This window comes from Acanthisitta chloris, unplaced genomic scaffold (genome assembly GCF_000695815.1).
Source record: "Acanthisitta chloris isolate BGI_N310 unplaced genomic scaffold, ASM69581v1 scaffold784, whole genome shotgun sequence".
Lineage (NCBI taxonomy): Eukaryota > Metazoa > Chordata > Aves > Passeriformes > Acanthisittidae > Acanthisitta > Acanthisitta chloris.
The window spans coordinates 32819-49406 of NW_008669722.1; the positions used below are offsets into that span (position 1 = coordinate 32819).

At 39.9% G+C, this 16588-nt stretch overlaps 1 protein-coding gene across 1 annotated transcript in view; it reads left to right on the forward strand.

Moving 5' to 3' along the window:
* Positions 1 to 16588, forward strand: part of LOC103801015 (ADAMTS-like protein 1) — a gene marked incomplete at its 3' end in the record, with an annotated part of 51426 nt that overhangs the window by 7562 nt on the left and 27276 nt on the right. The window contains exon 2 of the mRNA XM_009073412.1: positions 7271 to 7398. Coding sequence (XP_009071660.1) covers positions 7271 to 7398 — 128 coding nt within the window. The remainder of the gene's footprint in view (positions 1 to 7270; positions 7399 to 16588) is intronic.

The following is a 16588-nucleotide window of genomic DNA, read 5'->3' on the forward strand; positions in this document are numbered from 1 at the left end:
ATGCCGAGAAAAGGCTGGAAAAGAACTACCCCCAGCCTTGTGTCTCTGAGCAGCAGGTATTTGTTTATTCAGTGCTGGGCACAAGGGGCATCGCTCCACCAAACTTGTGCAACCAGGGACAAAACTTCATGGTTTTTTTATACATTTCTTCCAGAGAGGGTGGTCAATATTATTACAATTAGTTGTAAAAAAATCATTGGCACCTCCCCTTCCTCAACCTGCAAGTCCCCCTCCTCACCGGGCACATAGTGGCCCTTTAGGGCATAATTCCCCTATTACTTCCAGAGATGGGTGGTCATTATTATGACAATTAGTTCTGAAATAGTTGTCACCTTCCTCACCTGGCACTTAATGGTCCTTTAGAGCTTTCTTCCCTTTGTTCATTAGTCAGGCATTCCCTGGACCTTTAAGGCTTGCTTCTCCTTATCAGTAGGCCCTTCAGATATTGAGAAGTTGCTATGAGGTCTCCACAAAACCTTCTCTTTTCCGGGTTGAACAGCCCCAACTTCCTCAGCTTGTCCTTATAGGGTAGGTTTCTTCAGTCCTCTTAGCAACTTTGTGGCCCTCCTCTGGACTTGCTCCAAGAGTTCCATGTCCTTCTTATGTTGAGGACACCAGAACTGCACACAGTATTCCAGGTGGAGTCTCATGAGAGCAGAGTAGAGAGGGAGAATCACCTCCCTTGACCTGCTGGCCAAGCTCCTTTTGATGCAGACCAGGATTTTTCCTTGTCTTCCTTCCTCCCTTCCTCCCTCCCTCCCTTCCTCCTTCCCTTCCTCCCTCTCTCTCTTTTCCTTCCTCTCTCTCTCTTCCTTCTGCCTTTCCTCCTTTCTTTCACCCTCCCTCTTTTCCTTCATTCCCCTCTCCTCCCCTTTCTCTCTCCCCTCTTTCTTTCTCATTACCCCCTATTTTTTACATAAATATTTCCCTTTTGGCTTTCCTGCCTCCACCAAGGCTTAATGTTTCAGCCCTTTGTATGGCCCCTTGTTGTTAAAATAAACACATACACATCTCCATGAGGTAAGTGAGGGAGATGGCAGGCCATCAGAAGAATAGAAGGCTTCATTTATTTAGAATAAACCTCATAATATCAGATGTTATCTGAAATGACACAAGTCTTTGGAAAGTTCTGCCTTGCCTGAAATGCCTCCTGACCAGAGTGTCATCTTCCTGTTGCCACCTATGGCACCTTGCCTTAATGCCCTAATCTGCTCTAGGGGAGGCTCAGCCATCCTAGTGCTGGCAAACACATTAAAATCTAAGCTGATACAACAATGTCTTCTGGTTCTTTGAGAACCAGAGTTTCTAAACCCAGACCACATAAGAGCACTCACTGTTCAGTGTTGTGACCTGTATGGTAGGTTAAACTGGGTGAATATCTGAAGCTTAAGGTCAGTTTACTAAAGCAAAAAAAAATGGCTAGTACCCTGCCTCTTTGGAGGAGACACTAGTTCAGCTCCGGAGCTTGCAGTGTCAAGCTTTGTGTTGGCCACTTTTTCTTAAAGCTGATGAGCACAGCACAGCCTGCAAACATAGTTCATTTCTCCCCACTTAGAAAACACTTGGCATGCAATAGCCCTTGTTGCAGGTAGCAATTTTACTTTACTCTGGTATCCTTTCTGTGCACCTTGTGGGCTTTTTCCCTGCCTGCAGTTCTTGCTACATGGAAGGCAAACCCTAAGTCCTCAAGTGCAAGATGCACTTTTGAACCCATGCTGTTGGGTGGGTTCCGAATTCTGAAAAGTGATTTCAGCCATCCTGCATCTGAACCAGTCCTAGCCTTGAAAGCCCTTCTGAGTCAATTAGGCGACAAGTCTGAGGCTGAGCCAGTTTGGACCTGCTCTGTATTGGATCACCCATGTCTGGTGTTTACACTAGCACGGCAGGATTTGAATACAGCAGGGTATTGTAACTTCAGTCTGTGTGAGCAAGAAGGCTTTAGTATTCACATCACTCTCTTGGTGTGTATTTTCGTATCAGTAAGCGGAGTGAGAGATAGGACTGATCAGTTTTATAAGGCACTGTTATAAAACGTTATAGGGAGCTCAGCGCACACTATGTTGAAGTGATATGGTGTCAACTCCATCCTCTGCCAGCAAACCCCCTTCCCTGTCCCTCCAGCTGGCTGCTGCCCTTTTAAAAGAAGAAATGAGCTCACATTTGGCACATTTCTCTTGGGATACAACTTGCAGTCCAGGTTTCATAATGGCCGTTTACCTCCTACCACCCTGAGATGGTTGTTAATTGATTCTTCCCTGTGTTGTCACAGACTAGAAGCTGTGTACTCCCTCTTATACATTTTAAGAGACTGCATATATACAGCACAGCTATATGATTTGTTTCAGGGCAGTAGGAATCCTGTGGGACTATGAGGACAGCACTGCCAGTGTTATCCTTCAGAGACCACTTGATCTGTGGAGCTGTTGATGTCAGAGACTCTCACTGCGTACAACACTGGGACTACAAACATTGTGTTTTCAGGATGACAGAGTTCAGTGTGACACTCTGTCCTATTACTTGTGCAATAACCATATCAAGTCATATATGGTTAGGAAGGGAGAAGTTATTTTCCCATCGACGAAACTTTGTTTTCCTGTGTAAAAGGAAAAGATGTCATAGTTTTCCTTTTTCTGTTCCCTTAGTATTAAGTCTGTCTTACATGACTGTGCTGTAAAGAGTAAGAGAAGACAAAAAGGAACACAGCACTGAGAAGGACTAACACAGCAGATTTTGACTGATGTCCCTGGGAATTGACCTAGCTCTATGTGTTTCAGGTATTGTCCTTCAGGGTAAAGAAAATCATCCACCTACTGCTCTTTCCTTCGTCTGTGTCCACAGGAACAGAATAAGCACTGGAAAACTGCAAGAGAAGCCCAATGAAATTTCCTCTTCTCTCCTCCTCAAGGTGTTTTCTCTAGTTTCTTTTGAGTGATATATTAGGGCAGGAAGAAAGAGTAAATTAAAAACTACCGAGAAGGCAATTTGGACCATTTTGTTTATTCCTTTTTAAAGAGACTGAAAAAAATAAACCCTGGCCTGCTTATTTTCACTAGCAAAGCTGAGCATAAAATAATTACCCAAAGGAGAGTACGTACCCTCACACATGCATGCTCCTGTGCCAGTGCTTTCCTTGGGGTGTGGAGACACCCAGATCAAGGGTTCCCTGTGCCAGGGGTTTTCCATAGGAAATACTCTCTGGATCCCCTCGGAGGCTTTTTGCTTTGACTTGCCAGTGAAAAGGAGACAAAAATTCCTAAGTTAATTTCCAAGACTGTGGAAGCCTGGGGCAAGTGGGCTGTTAATGTTCTGCTCACAGTGGTATACCCAATAGGAGGGAGCTGCTGCCCTCTGGGGAGCAAGGGAGATAGTGGTTTCTCAGCATCTCAGGTGCAGTGAACAGAACTGGCAGCTTGGGCACAAGGGCATTTTCTCTCTTCATCTTTTAACTTCTCTGAGAGAAGAACTTCTATTACTTTTGTCAGAATGTCAAGTAGACAGCTTTTTCTGGCTTGTGTGCTCCTTCTGAAGGCTGGCTGGGTGGCAGATGTGGAGGCAGAAGTCCTTTTTATGCTTTACATGGGATATAGACAGGACAATAGGAAGACAAGCTATTTACCAGACCAGCTAGACAGTGTTCATCCATTCTGACCCTGAAGCTGACCCTTGCTTGGGAAAAGAAAATATGTTGGTGTTCATTCCCATGAAGTCCTTGGATGTGTTGCCAAGGCTGGCTTGGGGACCTCTGCTTTCATGAGGTGCATGAAATGGATAGGTATTTGCTTAGAACTAAAGGACAACTATCATCAAGTGCAATCCTAGTGCTTCTGGGGAATTATGCTCCTCACAAGCATAAGGCTTACTTGAATAAGCCCTTTCTTCACTATGGTACAGTTATTCTGGAAGAGTAGATGCGCTTTGGTGATATAGTGCAATTCAAAATGATGTGCAACTCTTCGCCTGGATACAGTTGGGGGTTTTTGTTCACTGCAAACGGGATATGTCACCATATTTTACTTATGATGTTTTGACGATATTTGCTCTGAAAAGTTTATACAGCAGATTAGAAATATCTTGCATGTCAACATTTTGTTTGACAGTAATTGCCAATATTAATTCAACTGTGATTGTTGTTCTCCCTTGCCTTCCTTCAAACTCCAGAGATTTCCAAGTAGTTTCCCATCTGAGCTGTAATCCAGCTGTTACCTTGAATGGAATGCAACAAAGGTACACACCATTGTGCAAATAAACCATATATTTACATTGATTGAAGCTTTTAAATATATTGGGGTTTTATAAAGAGATGAGGCCACTAGCTTTGTTTCCTGCTGTTATACACCTAGGTAAAAGCTGAGAGGAGTTTCATCCTGGTTCAATACAGACAGCATTTCGGTACTGTGTGAAGTACATATGAAACCTCAGTGACCAACATCAAAGGATGATCAAGGATTACTCAAAGAAAGAGAATGTATGGCTTGGCAAGAATTCATACAGGGATGAACTTAGTGTTATCTGTAAAGGGAGAAAAAAAAGACGATGCAATAGGAAAAAATGCTGGTTTTCAATCCCTAATATAATTTTCACAGTAGCACATGACAAGTTTAAGCAATGGCCTCAGAGGAGCCTTGCATATTGTCACTGACAATTCATCATACCCTGAAACAGTGGGGATATGATAAGAACCAGACGATATAGATTTCTTAACCAAACTCAGTGCTTCATATCATCTGGGAAATAGCTGGCTTAAATTCTGTATCAATGTCTTAGTCCAGCAAGAGGTTAAGTGCATTTTTCACTATCTCCATTGCTGTTTAATATAGAGAACACTATGACTTTAGTGGAATTTTACTAAATGAGGAGGAAAACTGGAACCCTCAGAACCAGAGGAGAAATTAAACAACATGATCTGCATTTATATACTCATTTCTGTGTGAAACAGACCAGTAGTTGGATTCTGTTGAGATAATACTGTCCCAAAACAAAATTTTAAATTCAATTCCACTATGTGACTGAGATTTATTTTCTTAAGGTTGAACTTCTTTGATAGATCCCAGGACATGAACAGAGGTCCTGCTACTCTTCAAGCTTCTCCCTCTGTGCACCCATACACATGTGTACACACATGGTTTTAGAAGAAATGTAGTTCACATCAGGGATGTGGCTCCTGGATGTCCCAGTAGCTGCTGTGATTTAAGGATGTGTGACACATGTTGTGTGTTTCACATACTATTTCAGACAATTTAAATGATTTCTGTGTACTGTATGTTAGTGCGAAGGGTAGGAAAGACCTGTTCTTTGTCTCGTAGTCTGACTGTAACACAAATGCATGACAACTCTTTAATAAGTTCAGAAAATACCTTTAAACACTGAAACTGGATTTTTGTAAAGAATCAGTTTGGATATGTAGCTCTTTTAGCCTTAATTGATATGTCAGATTACTTTCGGTTTATTATAGGAAGTTCATTTCCACTGGAGCTGAGGTGTTGGGTGGTAGCCACAGGATCATCCTCAGGTTGAGTGTGTATTAAGATAATAAGGGATTAAGAAAGAGCTGGATTTGATTAGTACTAGTAGATTTATTTGTTTTATGTAGGTCACTGATAAGCAAATTGCTTGCAGGTGGCATTTCTGACTGATGTCAGTACATCCTGAGTTTCATTTGGACAAAGTAGTGGGTGTTTCCTGGGAAACTCAGGGTGAGATTCACCTAGAATGGATGGAAGGAGTAAGGAAAGAATTCTGATACCAGCAGCAGGGCATAATGAGCTTTGATGACTGCATTGTGCTGCTTTGATATACACCAGCATGTTGAGAAGCACTAATCTGGGATACCTCTGGCAGTGGTAAAAGACTTTTTCTAAAGGAAGGTTTAAGTGGTGGCACCTTTACTCCTTGCAGCTTTAATTCACTAAACAGTGAATTCTTAGCTAGTAATTTGAAGGTGGAATAGACCTGTAATTTCTTCTTTCTTCAATTGTCTTCAGATTTAAAACTACTCTTCAGACATTGCTAGAATTGCAAGCTCAGTCTTAACCATGTAGTTCACAGGAGGCAAAACCACTCTACTTTCTTTAGCATTAAACATGGATGAAGTTGAAATGAATTATGTTTATTCCACTTGTTAAAAGAAAACTTGGAGCCTGTTTCAGCTTGAGATCACATGTTTTCTGGAAATATATAGGTCTTATAACAAATCTTGGAATGCAAGTAACAGGCTCAGGGTTCTCCTCTGGGTGGGATTACAATTTATGTCAGAAAAATTTGGACCCTTAAAATGTCTAGCTGTGCTAATGCTTATAATTTGTGATGAGGTAAGATTACTTGATTCACATGGCTTTACCTTGCAACCCTTTCTAATTACGTCTTTGGGCTTTCAGTGTGTGGGGAATGATCAGGACATGCACCCATTTGCAGTTTGAAGGCATTTGTTTCCTCATAAACCAGAAGCACAGACATGGGGGTTTTTCAGAAGATGGAAAGTGCAAACACCCATTTTCATTTTATAAAAGCTACCTTTCAGAAAGCAATCAGGTGAAATAATCTCAGCAAACTCTTGTGTCTTCTCTTGTCTCACACATAAATGTTAATGAGATCTAAAGACTGAATCTCATTTGGCCATAGTCAGAATTTGATTGCCTATGTAATTTTTACATTTACTCTTGCAATTACTGTGTTGAAATGAAATCTTTTTGCATTTTAATGAAAGTAAGATAAAATGAAAGTGTAAAATTGTTATGCACTCATTAGATAAATCCAGTATCCTCTCTCACAGACTAAATTAATTTGCCCATCTAAACTGTCTTCCAAGAGCTGTTCTACACAAGAAAGTGCTACATGTGCATAAAGTGTCATTACAAATTGTGCACCATGAACCATATTGGAAAATGTAGGTTGGCCACACATTTTACTTAGCATAGCTGGCAGCCTGTACTGGGCATAAGTACCAGGACAGAGCAGCAGGATCTGAGTGGAGGTGCTTTAGCAGCGCTGTTTGAAGAAAGCTTGCCTCCTGTATGCTTGGTTTAGCTTCCTTCTCATTCACAAGATTTATTTGATTAATAAAAACACCCAAAACTTTACAAACTGTATTTAGTCCCCTTTTCTCTGTTGTTCAGTGTTCTCTTCCTGAGCCCCTTTAATATGATTGAGTTTCCATTTGACCTCAACATGCTTTGGACCAGATCCTGAAGGTCTTTCAAAAGGAGTTGGCCTTCCTCTGTTAAACCAGCAACAGTATTTATTGTCCTTTAAATGTTTTTTTCCTTCTCCTCAGAGCTCCAGAACTGCTCGCTCAGAGGAAGACCGAGACTCGCTGTGGGATGCCTGGGGCTCCTGGAGCGAATGCTCACGCACTTGTGGAGGGGGAGCTTCATATTCACTGAGACGCTGCCTGAGCAGCAAGTAAGTGGCTGAATGATTTTTACTTTACTGATGGGAGAATTTAATCAAGTTCTATGTGTCAGACCATAAGAAGTAATCAGTAGAGATCTTGAACTCCATTGAAATTTCCAACTCAGCATCGAAAAATGATGGTGGTGTGTTTTATAGTTCAGGCAAGCAGTTAAAGTGCTTGATAAGACAACACCCTTTAAATACATCGAGAACCCATGGAGATCGAAAAGTGGCCTGGACAGCTTGCAAGGCTGCCAGCTACTGAAACTGAAACCTCCCTACTCTTTTACCACTCAAGCAGTAAGAATGTCATGCACTCATACCAGAGTACAGCTAATTCTTTAAGTTTTGTGCCCCACAGTCGCAGCCACACTGTGCTATGTAAGGAAATTTTTCAGTTCTGCAGAGGCTATCTTACAAAAAAAATTCAGGTAGGAAGACTTCCTAGGAGCAAAGCCCCTCCCAACAAGCCTGGTAAAATGTCCTGGTACAAAGGTGAAGTCCAGGTACCTGGTCAGGTACCTGGGATTTTATTTCCCCCCAGTTGCTACCTTGCAATGGAATATGGACAAGTCATTTGACAACTTTTCCAATAAATGGTATATATAAATTTTACCTGCAAAATATTTCTAGCAATTATTTCTATCTACTTTTAAGAAAAAATTTACCTGCAGTAAACTTAGTATATGCGATAAATATGAACAGATTTCTGCTAAAATATATTAAGGAAAACTCCAGACCCGAACTTCATGGCTGATTGCCATCTCTGATACCTTGTATATTATAGTATTAGAAATGCAATACAATTTTCCATCCTACATATCTTTCTTCGTGTTTTCATTCATGTGCTTATAAAACTGATGTTAATATAACAAATGGTAGCCATACAGTCCAAATCATTTCCTATGTTTGACATTTTAATACATGATGTTGTTTAGTGAAAACAGGAAACAGCACTGAACCATAACATCAGAACAGTATATTGTGTATTTTAGCTTTATCTGTGGACAGTTTGGTGTCCTAGTACCAGCATTAATGGAGTTGACTGTGTGCGAACGTCTGCTGGCAGAAAAGATGACCAAAGGCATTGACTGAAATAAGTGGAAAAGCACTGTTTTTCTATTCCATTGCCATGGATGAAAAAAATTATGATACTTGGTTTTTAAATGTTTCATAGCAAGTTGTGAGTCTGCATTCACCCCGAAATCTGAAAATGCAGAGACAAGAACTTAATTTTAATCACAGTATATCCTTTTCCTGCTTAGAAAAATAGGTGACTTTCAATATGTTGCTTTAGTGTAAACATGAACTGAGGCATATCAAGAGATTTGGGGAATCAGCAATAAGAGAGCTGACTGACTATACCTCTGCTTCCTCCCTGAGAACTGCCTCAGTAGTTTCTAGAGGGCAAGTGTTGGAGTTCCGAGCAGTAGTAGTTATAGTCCTTTATAGTATGTGAGTATAAACACTCCTGGGTGGATTCTTGTACTATTTGGGATGTCCCTGAAACTGCACCAGCAGAACAGGGAATAAACTCTTAAATCCCATGGGACTTTTTTCTCATGCAATACTTTGTCACTGTTCCATCAGGATATAAGCAATGCTTCCTACCTTAAGAAACCAACTGCAAAGAAACCAGCTGCCAACTATGACCCATTGTGACACAGAAGTCCCCTGTTTCCAAGAGAGAATGCAAGGTTTAATTAGGTGCACGGCATTTGGTGGCCAGTAGCAATAAATTGCAAATAGTAACATTTGATCTGGAATTAGTACTGTGTCAAATGTGTGATAGTTTTTCCTTTTTACTGGTCTGTGTGCAATTATTAATTAAGTAAAGGGTTTAAATCATTAATTTTTTTTCTGCTAAGCAAGCATATTAAGTTGCTAAGAAAAAGGCAGAGAGGGAGCAGGGGAAAGAAACTCATCCAAGGTTTGCAAATAAACCTGTGTGCATGAGTACTTCAAGCTTGGCAAGGCTAGAACAAAACGTCTACGTCTGTGGGTCCATTTCTTGGTCAGTACAGTTTATCTCATGTATTTGCTGTGTATAATTTCATTGCAGCATTAAGGAAGATACTAGATACTCTTGGCAAATGAAAACTGGCAACACATTTAGATGTTTTGGAAAAAATTAATCCTAAATATTTCTTATCCTTGGAGGAATATTCATAGTTCTTGATATCTTTTAGGTCTGTGTGAGTTGACTTTTGAGCATTACATGAAAAGAGAGAGCCCAGTGCATCTGCTTTGAAGAAATGCAGAGACTAATTGCCCATTCCTAAACACCATTCCTATATACAGCTAAATAAAGGGAACCAGTTTTCTTTCCAGCTTTTGTTTGCCAAAGTTATGTTAGTGTTTGTGTTGTTTGTTTTGGGAGCATGTTTTGTGTTAGGCCTTCACAGCTGTGCTGAAAGAATGGAAAGTGTTAGTGAGAAATTCTGTTTTCTAGTGGTTTCGATGGCAAAAATTTCAGGGTAGGGGCTGTTTAACAGTACATTTCATTAGAACAACTGGTCCTGATTATGCTAAGGACATTAGGATAGTGATATAAATAAATATGCCAGTCACACAAGCAGACAGGAGTTGTGAGGTCAAGTCAACTATATGTCCTGGCATCCCGTGCTGACAGCAAGCAGCACTGGGTTACTCCAGGGGCAGATTAAGACACAGAAAAATAAAGTTTTGCTAATTAGCAGTTAAATAATGAGCTAAGTCTCAAAGTAATACACTTTTCAGAAGCTCTTTATTTGCATTAATTCTTTATAAACTTTTTTATTTTGCCCTTCAGTTTTCCTATCTTTCTTTTTTCTTTTTCTTGGGAGTATACAAATCTCAGGGAAGAGAAACTTATCATCTGTCCCCTCTCCGTAATGAACTGTCATGCAGAACTGCTGATTAAAACCTGTTGATGGGAGAATCACAGGTCACTCCTGTTTTTCTTGAGGGCCAATCTAGAAACTGTTGTACTTCTTCAGAAAACCAAGTTTTATTAGCTATTCTATACTTTGGCTACAGAGATTATGGAAATACTTAGGCAGAGCAGGTAGAGAGACACTGCAATATGTTCTTTGCCCTCTTGCTCAGAATGCAGCTATTATTTGTTCTGTCTGTCTGGAGTTTGACATCCAACACAGTCATAATAACTCACTTCCCTTCCATTCAGGTATGAATAACTGTGCACACTGATTCAAGCAAACTCAAACAGGGTAATAATAAATGGCTGAATTAGATACCTAAAATTCATGTGTATTTATTTAATTTTCTTGTGTTGGGATACATTTTCAAATTGTGAAAGAATTTGTAGATTCCCTTATGCTAAGTTCACCCACCCTGGTCCTAAAATTATTCTGTTATCTGGAATTGACAAGTACTACAGTAATAGCAGTAGCATTTGGCTGTTTTTAGGCTTGTCAAGAAGATAATTGTGATTCTTTTTCCTATCATGTTTCAAACTCGCCATCACTTTTTAGTAAAGTAAGGCTGTAGGTATCAGACGAGCAGAATGTCCTAGAATTTTGGGAATTATTTTAGCTGGTAATAAATAAGTTGTCCATTTTCAATCTGCTTAGAACCCCTACATGTTACTGTTGCTGCCATTTCTGAAAGTGCATGAAGCAGGGAACAGTTTGCCTGAGTGCATAGGAGAGTCCTAAGCTAGTTATGGAGTCCCAAGGATACTGAATCTGAGTTAAAGGGCCAAAATTTCAGATCATCACTCTTACCTCTGGGAAATAATGTGTAACTGCTGAAGAGAGTGAAGGTTTTCCACCATTAGGTGAGGGTTGTATGTTTAGTAGCAGATGAAAGTCAATCTTAACATCTTCCTGACAAGTCTCCCTCAGTATAAAAGTGTCAGAGATTAAAAAAAAAATCAAAAAATAAAAACCAACCAACCAAAACAAAGCAAACAAACAAAAAAAAGGTGAAAAAATGGAAAAGAAAAAAAGTAGGAACAAACATGAGAGAGTCAATCCCAGCTTTGTATAGATGCTTTGTATTAGCTGTGTCACTTTCTGGAACACTTTTGTCTCCTTTTCAAATACATCCCTTCCTTGCTTCAGCTGATAGCTGCCTTCTGGTGATGCAATAGCTAAATTAGCTAAAAGTAGGGCAATTTTATTATGTGTGACAATTTGCATAAGACAGAAAAAGCTAAAAAAATTGATTATTTTAAATTAAGGAGTAATATTTTCTCATTTTGATCACACATATTATCAGTTCACAAATCAAGCATCAAATGGTTTGGTGCCTGTCAGACAATGATGGAATAAATACATGTTATTCACATAGGAATCCATTACAACAATTTTGGCTAGCATTGAAAACAGGATACATCAAATACTACGTATTTGAAAAAAGTCCTGTTTAAAGTTTCATCTGTATATAACTTGGATACCAAAATATTGTCTACTGTTGCAGCTTCAGAACTGTATTTAGAATATAGTCCAAGCATGTGGCTATGCCCCCTGTTTTCAGGCTGCAGTCAGAGTCATCTGTCTCAGGGACTCTAATTGCCAGAGATTCTTACGTTTTTTGCATCTAACATTGACAAAACATCTTTTAAACTTTCTGAGTGAAGATTACAATGAAACAGATATTCTAGGTTTGGGGTTGCTTCTTTATCAGATAGAAGCTAACATAAATTACCACAATTATTGGGCAATGATATCAGTGCAGTCTGCTCTCTACTGGTGCTACTAAATTAGGCAAATCATGACACTTTATGTAATGCTCCTGTTTTGGTGAGAATGATCATTTTAAATACTGGGGGTTTATGATGTTGATAATAAGCCCTTATCTATCCTAAGGTCTGTAAAATAAGGAGCAAATGCTATCAAAGCTGCTGAATACATCCATAAAAATAAATAGTGTTTCGTATATTTAGTTTGTAGATGCTTCTGGTTACATCTATGCCATCAAGTAGCATTTTAAAAAGGAAGTTATTCTGTTTACTCTGGGATTAACCAAATCTGTAATTATGAAAAGATTTTCTGTTTTCCTTTGATGGAGAAGCTTTTCTGTTTTTCAAGAGAGGTTGCAGCTCTAACTCTTTTAATGGCAGAAGCAGCAGGCAACCATCTCAAATTTCAGTCAATATGTTAAGAAGCTGCAAATTTCACAAAATGGAGATCAGCATTGTAATCTGTGGTCTTCAGAGAACCAGTTAGTCACACTGTGCTGGTTTCTGTGCCTCACTGAGGTGTCTAAAAATGTATCAAATGGTTTCTTGGTGTTGTCTTCCCATGCAATTCCTTACTAGAGGTGACAAAGGAATGTTGTATGTTGGTGTTGTGGGGGAAAAATGGATCTGTGTTAGAATGAATGGTAGTCAGTGTTGTACCTGCAGGTGAGTGATGGATGTGATCTCCATAAATCAATCTCTCAGTTAAGAAGCAACCTACTTAACAAAAATGTCTGTGAAGCCTTCACTTGGATGATATACTGTTCGTACGTCCAGGTCTACTGGAAGAGCTCTTGTGTGCTCATAAGTCTTCCAGTAAATCTAGTCTGGGATGTAAATGAAAAAGAACTAAATCAGCCAAGCCTTAGCATCATGTGGAGTTTTTGTAAGCCTTAATTCATGCAAGAAAGTTAAGACATTATTCTCTAAAGCCCCAAGCAGTAGGTTGCAGATGAAAAAGGATGCATTTCAGGGGAGGTGGGCGAACACACTATTCAGATAAAGATACTAACTTCCACAAAGCATGGAGAACTTGGGTTCCTATTCAACATATTTGTTTTATAAAGATCAGCTGCAAAACTTGGATTCTGATCCAATCTAAGGCATCTTCAGTTTTAGGGTGTTACTACTTTTGGACCTGCAATATGTTCTGTATGGTACCTTCATGATACAGCAGGCCAGGTGAGATTTAATACTGTAGTTCTTCCCACTTGAGCTGTAAAGAGACTTCTTGCCCTTGTTTTGATGAAAGACTTTTGGTTTTAATTCTTGGGGGTTTTTCAGCCTTTCTTGGTTAGTGAGCAACTGAAAAACATTTGCAACTGTAATTGCTTTCTGTTAATTTGCAATGCATGCTATATGTGCAAACCTAAAGACTTTTTAAAAGATTCCTATGAAAATAAGAAATCCTACAGTTACAAACAAACATGAGAGACTAAATGCATGAAAAAAATAGTCTTGTGAAGGCATCCTGACAGTTTGTTTGGTCTTTATTTTCCTTAAATTGGATTTTTGTTATTTTAATTGGACAAGCCAGTCATATTCTACCGAGAGTTTAGGGAGTGTCTTTTACTGCCAACTGTTAATTAGAAAATAACAATAGTGGCTCAGAATAATGCAAAGAATAAATTGAAAGTATACATTGTCCAGAAGGATGCTGTGAGAAACAGTATCAAAAGCTTTGCTAAATTCCATTAAAAATACATCTTGTGGTCAGCTAGATGGCTGACCTTGTGATATAAAGAAATTGAGTTAGTTAAAGAGGACTTTCCTCTTGTGCATCCATCTTCAATCCCAACATTCTCAATCTTTCTTCATAGGAGAGGTGTTCCAGCCCACTAATCACTTTTGTGACCCTTCTCTGGATCTGCTCTAACAGCTCAATGTCTGTCTTCTACTGGGGACCCAAGAGCTGAACACAGGACTCCAGGTGGGGTCTCTTGAGAGCAGAGTAGAGGAAGAGAATCATCTCCCTTGATCTGGTGGTCACACTTTTCTTTATGCAGCCCAGGATAAAATTTCCTTTCTGGACTGCAAGTGCATATTGCCAGCTCATATTTAATTTTTCGTCCATCAGTATCCTCAAGCCTTCCTCTGCTCTTGCTCAATTGATCACTCAGTTTGTACTGATACTGGGTATTGCTGCCCTGCACAATGTTGCACTTGGCCTTGTTGAGGCTAATGAGGTTCACATGGGCCCATAGATGCTAAGTACAATAACATTATTTACATCAGAATTATTGATTGCCTAATAGCAAGATTGTGAAAAACATTATTTATGAAAAAAAAGTAGGCCTTTGGTGGCCCCAGATCAGTACCCATATTGTTATTGGTCTTGCCAGCTGCCTGTGTATAGTGACTCAAGTTCGTATTTTGCCTCCTGGTCATTTTAGGTTTTTTTCCTGAAAAAAGTCCAGAGAAGAGCAACGAGGCTGGTGAAGGGACTCGAGTACAAGTGCTATGAGGAGAGGCTGAGGGAGCTGGGGGTGTTTAGCCTGGAGAAGAGGAGGCTCAGGGGAGACCTTATCATCCTCTACAACTCCCTGAAAGGAGGTTGTTGTCGAATGGGGGTTGGTCTCTTCTCCCAGACAACAAGCAATAGGACAAGAGAGGACAGACTCAAGCTCTGTCAGGGGAGGTTTAGGCTGGATATTAGGAAGCTTTGTTTTATGGATCAGGTGATCCTCAGGCATTGGAATGTGCTGCCCAGGGAGGTGGTGGATTCACCATCCCTGTAGGTTTTCAAGATGAGACTGGATGTGGCACTTAGTGCCATGGTCTAGTAACACAGTGGGTTGGACTCAATGATCTTTGAGGTCTTTCCCAACATGGTTGATTCTATAATTCTATGAAAGCATATTCGTGAGATCAGTAACTAAATTTGCCAGCAAAGGTTGGCTTGTGTATCCATGCCCACTTTTCTTGTCTCAAAGTTAGCTATTTCTGTAAGTTTTCAGGTATTTCATATTTCAAAACATGCTACAGTTTATAGGAGGCAGTCATCTTAACATAAAGAATGAAAGATTTTTACAGTTGCAATGCCAAGATATACCAGTGCATCTCTAGAGGCAGGCAAAGTGCTTATGACAAAAAGGATCTGGAAAAATCTTTGCATGTCTTTTCAGCTTATTGTCAATTGAATAATTTGGACATGAGGTTAGCAGACTTGACTGGATAGTTTCAAAAAGTGAACTCCATAAATTCAGTGCAGTCCTGATATGTCTTACTTGTTCGTAACAATTTGGAGTTCATGGCCTTTCCTTGCATTTCCTCTATGGGAAAAGGGATACGCTGAAAAAATAAGAGACTCAGTTTCCCTTGGAGAAGGACAAAACACATTGTATTGAGGATGACAGGGGGTCATAACACTGTGCAGAATTTGGGAAAAAGGTAAGAGCAACAGGATGAGGAAAGAGATATACAAGATGGTGTTAGTCTGTGTGTGTTCAGCCCAGCCTCTCCTGGCACTAGAGGAGGGAAAGGGTCATCACAACCCAAGATCTCATGCAAAAAGTCAGGCTCGCAGCATACTTTTCTCACAAGTACAGTGCAGAAACCAGGAAAGTGGTTATTAAGGGGTGTGAAAATAAGGGTGAAGATCATTCAACATTTCACCAACTTTCAAAACCCTGTAGTGAACAGTTGCATCAAAATTAATGTGCACAAAAATAACCCAGTCATGGCCGGTAGTTGCTTGCTTATGTGGAGACTTGTTTCTTAAGGAAAGCATTTCAAACTTTGACGACTGCTGAGAGTGGCAGGAGTTGATGAGGTCCTCCTCTGGAAATCTCTTTCATCATCTTTGGTAATTACAGATAAAGAAAACTTTGGCATGGGGTTGCTATTCTTTCTGGCATGGATTATTGCAAGGCTTCTAACTCTAGCTGAGCACAAATACACATCTACTTGAGACCTTTGAGGGGGGAACTTGAACTAAGTCCCTCTACAAACTGGAGCCTGGAGAAATAAATACCAGGATTTTGGGCTGTTTACATTAAGAGAAGTGAATATTTTAATATATTAAAAGTTGTTAACCTCTTTTAGAAACTTTACTGGAAACAAGTGACTAAGTTGAAGGAATGAAACATGATTCCCAACAGCTTGCTTTTCTTTCATATTCACATGATAATAATTCCCTGTCAAGCCAAACCCTTAGCTACCTTTTTCCGCTGCAAAATCCCCTGCAGTGTACAGATAACAGAGAGGGCTAGAAGTGCCTCTTACTGCTTGCACTCTTTCTCTGCTCTCCAAGATGAACTTGGAATTTTGGGTGACTCCTGAGTTTTCCTGCTGGCTGTGTGTACTCCTTGTCAATATGAATTCTCATTTATACCCTGTGGAGATCAGAGGATATATGGTGACTGTATCTCACAACATGGTTTCACTGATCTGCCCTTGCATGCTAAATGCTTGGAGCTGCAGCATTCTGGAAAGCATCTATGCTGAGATATGTGTGACAGGCTTGAGAGGTGGGCCAATGCAAACCTCATGAAGTTTAACAAAATGAAGTGCAAG